This window comes from Penaeus japonicus, unplaced genomic scaffold, assembly GCF_977035675.1.
Source record: "Penaeus japonicus unplaced genomic scaffold, GWHDUDI00000001_assembly GWHDUDI00000026, whole genome shotgun sequence".
Taxonomy (NCBI): domain Eukaryota; kingdom Metazoa; phylum Arthropoda; class Malacostraca; order Decapoda; family Penaeidae; genus Penaeus; species Penaeus japonicus.
This window is the reverse complement of record NW_028234428.1, coordinates 26,901,425-26,911,424: the sequence shown is the minus strand read 5'-3', so window position 1 is coordinate 26,911,424 and position 10,000 is coordinate 26,901,425. Positions and strand designations below refer to the sequence as shown.

At 39.2% G+C, this 10,000-nt stretch overlaps 1 protein-coding gene and 1 pseudogene across 3 annotated transcripts in view; one reads left to right on the top strand and one right to left on the bottom strand.

Annotated features, from left to right (window-relative positions):
* The window catches only part of LOC147468839 (uncharacterized), a 2,717-nt pseudogene extending 989 nt beyond the window's left edge, over positions 1-1,728 (top strand).
* Positions 1,729-4,567: 2,839 nt separating this feature from the next.
* Positions 4,568-10,000, bottom strand: part of LOC122267087 (tax1-binding protein 3 homolog) — a 17,699-nt gene continuing 12,266 nt past the window's right edge. For all 3 annotated transcript variants that reach the window (XM_043037064.2, XM_086552216.1, XM_043037063.2), the window contains exons 3-4: positions 8,999-9,094; positions 4,568-6,943 (exon numbers count right to left, since the gene is read on the bottom strand). In XM_043037064.2, coding sequence (XP_042892998.1) covers positions 6,773-6,943; positions 8,999-9,094 — 267 coding nt within the window. In that variant the 3' untranslated portion in view covers positions 4,568-6,772. The remainder of the gene's footprint in view (positions 6,944-8,998; positions 9,095-10,000) is intronic.

Below are 10,000 nucleotides of genomic sequence, written 5' to 3'. Positions count from 1 at the left end.
CAGTGAGTGTGTATATTATGCAAAAAACGGTTCAGTGGTAATGTTTCAGTCAGGTGATGCATTATTGTACCATGCCGTTATATTCCCAATTAAGACCCGCCAAAGAAGTTAGTAGCTTCCAAGGTTCCTCAGACCGTTTGAAAAGTAACGTGGAAACCTTGGATATTGTGTATCTACTACCGACCCTGATCCTGCCTTCAAGTTACCTGTATATTAGCAAGCTTATAGAAAATCCAACACCTCTATATATACTTAACATGCCTCAAACCGAGTTAATCTCTACTGCCCAAACAAACGCGAAAACAATTTTCCGCGCCAACCTATATGATAATATTCAGTGTCTCCGAGACATTAATGAGCGCAAGTTCCAAATATTTAGAAGCGCGGCAGTTCTGATCATAGGGCCCGTGCACAACGATCTGATAGAGAGCTCATGTTTCCTTTCTCTTCCCCAGGATATTATTAACACTATCCAAATTAATGTGGCCAATAACCGAACGACTATTAATAAATTCTGGCCTTCGTGTTTGTACAATATGGTCATATCCATGTTCGGAAGAGACCAGCTAGTTGAAGTTGAATGGTCATACCTTGATTATAGCTGCAAGGGGACTGAGATAGCATTGTACGCTGTGGCGGTCACCATCACCGCAGTGACAGTTTTAGGAAACATGTTCGTGTTGGTGGCAATCCTTGCCACGGGGCTGGTGCAGGAGGCAACCTTCCTGCTCCGGGCATCGCTCGCCGTGGCTGACCTGTTGCTGGGCATGATGCCAGCAGCCCTCGCGGTGCACGACTCCATTTCGCTCATGCGGGGGAGCCTCAGCCTTCGCGACTTAAATCCTGACACGATCCACGTCAACTTCAGTCAGCGCTCGGTACGCCAGCCTCCTGGCTTCCAGCAGCTGAGGTTCGAGAGGCACGGCTACCCTATGGCCTGCAGCGTCATCTTCAATGTCTCCTGTATCGTGTCTCTGCTGTCACTCGCCCTGATGAGTGTCGAGCGCTTCTTCGTCGTCCTCGGCCGCTCGCTCAGCCAGCGCCTCGTGTCGGAGGGCGTGTGCGTCAGCTGGCTCGTCAGCTTCGCCCTGTCACTCTTCATCAACTGCCGGCAGAGCCAAGGTTTGTCTTTCGCCGGATACTTCGATCCGATCACGAAACTGACCATAAGCATGGGCGCAAGTGCACCGTCGGTCTCCTTCTTCGCCTTCTACCTCGTGGTCTCCATCATGTCCGTGGCCGCGGTACTCGTAATTCTGCTCATCGTCGCCACCTTGGCCACCCTCCACCGCAGCAACAGGATCGCAAAGAAGAAACTGTCCATCCATTCGGCTGTGCGCGACAAGGAAATACCCCGCGTGACCTGGACGCTGGTCTACATGGTCCTCCTGTTTGGGCTGTCCAGCGTACCCATGGCCGTGGACGCGCTGGCCGACCTGCCTCGCCTGCACCCGGTGGCTCTTCCTGGCCGGCTCCTCGTGGAACTGGGCGCTCTATTCCCTTATCGGAGGGAAATTCCGCAAGCATGTCTGCCAGTTGTTGGTGCGGCGCCGAAGCAAAGGTCATGAGGCAAGGAGAGTCAATTATGAAATTTAGAAGAAGAGCCACGATAGCCGTTGAAAATGTGTGTGTGTGTGTGTGTGTGTGTGTGTGTGTGTGTGTGTGTGTGTGTGTGTGTGTGTGTGTGTGTGTGTGTGTGTGTGTGTGTGTGTGTGTGTGTGTGTGAGAGGAGAGTGAAGAGTGATTTGTGTGTGTTGGGTGTGTGTGTGGATTTTGTGTGTGTGGTGAACTAGAGAGAGAGAGAGAGAAGGGGAGATTTGATTTTGATCAAAATAATTATTGCTATTACAATATGACAGTATCTTAATTCATAATGAATATGCATAGGAACGATGCCTAAATGGTTTTTATACTAGTAATGAGAGCTAAATTAGAATACTATATATTGTTGGTGAATATGAAAATTATTACATTTCCTCCAAGGTGTGGGAATCCCTGGGCAAATAATGAGAGTCTAGAGCAAAGAGGCTAGAGAGAGAGAGAGAGAGAGAGAGAGAGAGAGAGAGAGAGTGAGAGAGTGAGAGTGAGAGTGAGAGTGAGAGTGAGAGTGAGAGTGAGAGTGAGAGTGAGAGAGTGAGTGAATGAGAGCCAACATTTAATACAATCACTTCTTATCCATAAAAGTACAAAGCATTAAGAATATAGTTTTAGTACTGTGACATTTAATTACTCTTACAGTTGTCTAATTTTCCCCTATCTCTCTAACATAATTTTTGTCTTGGTGCCATAATGACAAAATCTTTACCAACATTATACAAACATTTATTTCTGATACATTTTTGCTGATATGGTTGCCAGTGCTTTTGTATTAGTGCACTGATATTTCTTACCTTTACTCCATTCTCCCCTAATATGTCAATTTGTTCTTTGATTTTGCAGGACCAATTGCCTTGTAATGATTAAGAAACTTTCACTGCAGTAAGTTTCTTTTTCTTGCTAAGACTAATAGCATATCCTATTAGCTTATGTGTACTTAAATATCAAAATGAAAAGAAACAGCTCCTCTTAAAACCACAATGTCTATTTCAAGTTTCACCATCTAATTCCAGATCACTAAATTGTGTTTTGCTTATAGCTGTGACTGTTTCATTTAATCTTTTCGCTCACGCTATGGCACTGGGTGTAATTTCCAAATCCTTTTAGAAACCTCAAACTCTTCAGCATTTTGTCATGTAAAGAGCTATAGTTTTCTGGAAAGCATATACGTTATTCCTTTATCTAGCTTTTAACAAACACAGTATGGATACATGTAAAAGAGGAGAAGGAAACACAATATTATAATTTCTTTTACTGGTAAAGCTGCACAAACACAGAAGTATAGTTGCTTTGGACAAAGCCATCAGCATTATTCTCAAAGTCTGTAGTAAATTTAGGTTTGGAAAACACGACATTGTACCAATGAGCAATGATTGGACCACCTGAAACCACCTAAATTAAAACACTTGCAGGCTTATTCAAGACAGACACAAGAGAAGCATTTTTTTTCACTGTTATTTAGGAAAGCAGAGTCTAAATAGCATATCTAATTTACGGTTCAGTAAATGCTTTTATCTTGTCTGCATTTCAGTTATTAATTCAATAATAAAAATGGGAGTAATCAAGTAGTTTTTTTGTAAAACACTATTAATTAAAAAAAAAAAATACATCTAGAAGGTAATAATATGTTCAGAATGCCCACAATCAGAAAAAAATAATGTACAGAAAAAAAGTTAAGCCTATCACATGTTATGACATATAGACTGTGCAAACCCATCCAAGATTTTCATAACCTACCAGTAATAATTAGATTTGCTACATATAGTTTCCCTTATTCCAATTAATTTAACATATAAGGAAGCCATGGATATCCCATCACAAATACTTCTTGTCATGAAGTAAATCTAAATGGGTCTTATTCTTAAACCTATATATCCTATTGCTATCAGTTTTTTGTTTAAAGCATTATTAGAGACTATTCTTTCCTCTAGTCATTTTTACCAGTCCAAAATTTCGTTTTGAAATCTTTTATGAGCTGATATAACATTATTATTTATGGGTGTCACAAATGACTGACTGACATAGCATGGGATTCTAACACAAAACGAACACGTTGCTTGATTTTAACTGCAATACAAAAACTACATCAGAATTATGGTTCTGAGAAATTACCTTATGTCTAACATCAATGGCAGGAAACAAGCTTAAATAAGCCCATTCAGAACCTCTCTTTTTAGACAAAATCAAATTTAATAAAGTATTCTATGTCTATATTTCTTGTAGTGAAGTTGTAAAAATTTTGACACTAAGATTTACAAACATTTAAAAAACCTTCACATTAGTATAGTGCGCCTGTTCATGAAGCTCAGAAAGACTTACATAACAATGCATAATTCATGCAGTCATGTAGTTGAACAAATTTCATTCTTTAGGCGAGTTACTATTGTTGTATGTTATATAATAAAAGGTCTTTTCATATAATATCTAACTCACTTTAACATTCTGGGAAAAATAATCTGATTCTTAGTTTCCTACTCGGAGGTTAATATAGGAAAATAGCAATACTTGTGAAATACTCCCTGTACATTTTTCATTTTGCTATTAATACACAATCAAAACTTATGTGTGCATGTATAATTCTCCAAACATTCTGCCAAAAAACAGCAGGCAAAAATGTGATAACAAGAAAATCACTTCTAATTATAAATGAATAAAGCAGGTACAACATTATTAGGTCAAAAGAAATTAAACATTTGGTTTGGCTCTCTCTCTCCAGTGTGTTGTGACAAAAATGTATTTCAAGTTTCAGACTTGATCAGCTGAATCAGGAAATTAAAATTTTGTTTACACAGTATCTTTAGTAAGTTACACTTGTTTTATGACTCAGCTACCACAATGTGTAGCAAGTTTTGCTTACAAAGGTGATAAACTCTCAAGTCATTTAGTAAGGATACTTCCAACACACATTTATACTGTTTGAAATCTAAAATAGGTCGACACATCAACAAAAAGGTAGTAAGAATACTTCTTATGAAAATATATATTTTATTCATCACACTGTGACTCATTAAATACCATTATACTTATAAAGAAAAATAATGACTTGACCAGTCAATAAACATTTTACATTTTAAGCAAAGCATTCCTGTTTCAGTAATTTATATTATTTCCTTTTTTACCAAGGAGTATGAAATGTGTATCTTCCATTACCCAGTTTTTTCCCTTCCACAGAACTTAAAAACAAACCTAATAACTGGTCCAAGAAGTAACTGGATAATGGTCTGAATCAGAAAGAAATAAAACCTGATCGCCGATTTGCTCTCATTCAGCCGTCATCTTCGAGCTCTACGAAGGGAAAGGTAATACTCTAGCCAAACCTCTAGAAGACTCTCTACAACCCTTATTACATGAGAAGGAAGCCATTCGTGTTTATCTCATCTACAATGGCAGTTTCTTGAGTTATTGTGCCTTGTCCATGTACTTTGTGCAGGAACACGGTAGCTTTGGCTTTGATGCTTATACTATATAAATGGAATACATAATCTGAGTCTCTGAACCTACACCTTTCACTTACTGATTTTCTCTTCTCTGTATGTACGATATTGAGCAAATGTTTTGGAAATGATTCAGTGTTTACCAATGCATTTGGGAAAATCATTATACTCATTATTGCAGCACTAATATAAATGGCTCACAGGCAGTTATCAGCTACATAAATATATATGAATCTGTGGCAATTTTAATAAGGCTTTTATACTCTTGGTGGATTCTGTTGCACATTTTGAGCTGCAATCAATGTCTAGCATAACTTGGAAGCACAACATCCAAATTCATGCTGTGGAATATTAATGTATGTAGAAGTTATACAAGTATATCTGTGGGAAACTTGAAAAAGCAAGTAACAATGAACACCCTGTTATGATGAAGGAACTGTGAAGATGAGTGAGAGAAGCAACTGAAGAGGAAGCAAAAGCACTGGTTTTCCATTTCTCACAGTGTCATGGTGTGGTTACAACAGCGAGTGGTAACGTCACTGCAAGCACATTGAGTATAAAGAAAGGCAAAGCAACACTATCATTTGAGTGCATCAGTCTCATTTAGCAATAGGAAAATCAAAACTAAATACTTCAAACTTTGATTCGAATTTCTACCACGGATGTATATATAGCTGCTGCTTGTCAATCATATCTTATTATCAACTATATTGATACTGAGAGTAATAGTAATAAAAATAATAACAAAAATAATAATAACAATAATAACGATAATAATAATAATCATATCAATAATAGTAATAACAATAATAATAATAACAATGATAAACACCAATATTCTGAATAAAAACATCTGATACCAAGACACACTGACTAATGCACGCAAAGCAGAATATAAGATAAATATTTACTAACTAGCTGCCCATAATCTGTGGTTGTCAGTGAACAATGAAATCACACAGCTGAAAGCATTAAAAATGTAAGCTCTAATTAAAATAACCTTCTTTTATACAATCTATATAAACTCAGAAATTAATTTTCTTCTGAGTTTCCTTGGCAAATAATAAAGTCAGTTCATCTGCTATTCATATAAATATTTATTGTATTCAAGTACTGTTCTCCATCATTTTCTTAGATAAAATATGATGAGGCTATTCCTCCTTAAAACAACTATGAATTATTTGCTTAACAAACTATCATGGCAACATCAAAATTCCTTACACTTGTAATTTCATTTTTCGTTATCTTACCTGTAGTAGGTAACTAAAGTAAGTCTTCTATAGATTTTCTTGATTATATAAAAATCAAATCAAATCATTTGAATAACCTGTGACCTTAATGTATTAGATTATTACAATCAGTAATACAGTACATTCAACAACTATCAGAAAAAGGAATGCATAACAGAAACACCTGCACAGAGAGAGGGAGAAGAGGGGGGGGGGGGGGGGGGGGGGGGGGAGGGAGGGGGGAGAGGGAGAGGGAGAGAGAGAGAGAGAGAGAGAGAGAGAGAGAGAGAGAGAGAGAGAGAGAGAGAGAGAGAGAGAGAGAGAGAGAGAGAGAGAGAGAGAGAGAGAGAGAGAAGAATTGCACATGTACCACATCTACTGTACATAAAGCAAATGAAAGCAAAGAATAACGGAACAATGCATAAGATGTCTGTGATCTCCAGATGAAATAACAATGGAATAACAATAATGTATAAGGAATGACAAAAAGTGTGAAACAGCAAAGGGAAATGTTTATGAGTGTGTGACTCCTTTGCGGGCCACGAGGAGATTTAGAACGGGGTGCTTCTTAATGTAGTCCACAGCTTTCTTGTGTGTCACCATTGTGAAGTCGTAGCCGTTGCACTGGAGGATTTTGTCATGGACACGGAGCCCGGCTCGCGCTGCGGCACTGCCATCGTGAACCTGGGAAAGATTGCAGTGTTATGATGTCTCTGGAAGTTCTTGGTTCCTTGGGTATAGTATCAGCCACACCCTCCATGCTACCATTCATATTCTTTTCTCCCCAGACTTTGTGGTTTTCTAAAAAGATTTCTTTCTACCTATGATCTTTTGCCTTTATTTGATGTTAATATATTTTTGTTAAAAATACAGAAAGATAGAAAAAAAAAGGTAAAAAAACAGAAGTAAAGTTATTTTTCATCTAATTTCTCTCACCAAAAAGCACTTCATATTAAAGTTTTTATTTAATTCATTATAACATCACATTTTCACTTTCTAGAAGGAAACTCACGGAAAGCAACCTCCTGGTCCTTACAAATTCATTGGCAACACCTGAGTAATAACAGAATCCCTCTGTCTCTTTCTGACCATATTTCAACGAGTCTTTTTTTCAGCATTCTTACATGGTATTGGATGAGGCTCTGCCCCCTGCCCTTTGTGAAGTGACACCAAGTATGGTGCACTGCAACTTCTTGTCATTGCTTACAGAAGCCAAATGATTCAAAAGGGCTTTAGCAAGTATCAACGATGAATAGCCAAATAATTATAATCTCAATAATGCCAAGGTCCATTGGCATACAAGAATAATCAATATACACATGTACACACACACGCACACGCACACGCACACACACACACGCACACGCAGACCCACACACACACACACACACACACACACACACACACACACACACACACACACACACACCCACACATACACCCACACCCACACCCACACATACACCCACACCCACACATACACCCACACCCACACCCACACACAGACCCACCCACACACACACACACACACACACACACACACACACACACACACACACACACACACACACACACACACCCACACACACACAGACCCACACACACACAGACCCACACACACACACCCACACCCACACACACACACCCACACCCACACCCACACACACACACACACAGACCCACACACACACACACACACACAGACCCACACACACACACACACACAGACCCACACACACACACACACACACAGACCCACACACACACACACACACACACACACACACACACACACACACACACACACACACACACACACACACACACACACACACACACACACACACACACACACACACACACACACACACACACACACACACACACACACACACACACCCACACACACACACACAAAAGCAAGTATGAGTGACTATAGAACTATTGAATCCAATGTATAGCTATCTGATTTGCAGCCACAACTGCATACAGCATCAAAAGTGATCATATGCTATGACATGGACTATAAGGATTCCTCTTAATCACCATGACTATACAGAATCACTCTTTCTTCCCTTCCGCATTTGTACCCATCGCCACATTTCTTCACTCTCTTCTTTTACTCACCACATCATTTCTTCTTAAATGTCTTGAGTGCCTCATTCCCTTTTGTCTCGCAACTTTTCTTCAATTCTTTCCTATGTATCTTTTTCCTATTTCCATCCCCATTCCTCCCCTTCATTTTTTTCTTTCACTTCCTGATTTCCTTCCCTTTTTCTCCTTCTTTCTTTCCTCTCCTCCTACTGTCTTTCCATCCTTCTCTATCTGCTTTATTGGCTGAGGATATCAATAAAACACTTTTCTTTCTTTCTCTAATAATGTGTGGATGTGCTTTGTGTTTACCATGAATGGATTCCTTTCAAATCTCTTTTTCCATTTGATGTCTTCCAAGGGGGGTGGGGTTAGGGGGGGGAGAGTCTAATTCAAAATAACAACTTTATTACAACACTGGACAAGCACAATTTGGGTCCATATGAATTTTATTCCCGAAGTCGAGCATAATTTGGCTCCCTATGAACCGCATCCCCGATGTCAAGATCCTATCTTCACCTCTAAAGAATTACAAGTTACACAGTGTGACGGTCGACTGGAAACATTCCCCCTCCCCCAACACGTTGCTTACATGTTCATAAACACACCGCATGAACTCAGACCCATTTTCCTCCTTCAGATACTCACCTCTGTACAGTAAATGCCATTGTCTGTATAGCCCTGTGGACTCTTCATGAAGTCCTGATCTATTCCACCTCCAATCTTGAATCCGCATTTTAGGACCTTAAAGGGAGAATGGCGGCCAATTAAAAAAACATGCAACAGGTAGAGTCTGGGTAATCTAATGTCCTCTACAGGAGTTACAGCTTAAATACATTGAACTGGGAAAAAAAATTGGATAAAATAAAAAATACAAACAAAATTGAATGATATAACACCGACTTAAAATAAACAACAAAATTCTATATGACCTCCCACAGACAATCAAAAACACACAAGATAAATTACATCACAATGACAAGGAAATCACTAATTCTAATATTTTGAGTCAATCCAAATACCCCTTTGGATTGCAAGATGATCTGACTTGAAACATCACTGGTTAAAAGTAATTTAGCAGAGCCAAGAGGCAAGTCTCATCTTTCTGCCATAGAAATAGTATCAGATGATAAGTTTCACCAACAAAGTGATTTCTGCCATATGTCAGAATTTTAGGAAGAGTGCAGATGGCCTCGATGATGTAAGACTAAGGCACTCGTTAGGTTGGTCAGGTTAGGTTAAGTTAGGTTAGGTTAAATCAGGTTAGATTAGTTTAATCAGGTTAGGTTAGGTTAACCCATTCACGACGGGGGCATTCTAGCCTTGAATGTCACAATGCCGGGGCTTTCGTGTGCTTAGGCCTAAATCAATGAAATGGCTGGCACAATACTGTGCCGCCCGGCCACTGGGCTTTTGAATGAGCAGTACAGTACTGTACCACCCGTCCAGAGAGGGTTAATTAGGTTAGGTTAGGTTAGGGCAGCTCCTCTCTTAACCCTTCCAAGATGGCCAATCTTCTAAAATATTCTTTGATTTATCAATTTATCCTTTCATTCACTCTGTTTCTTTTTCTTTCTCTCATTCACCTACTTACCCTCTCTCCCCCTCTTCTTCATTCATTTCATTCTATCTATCTCTCTCCCACTATTT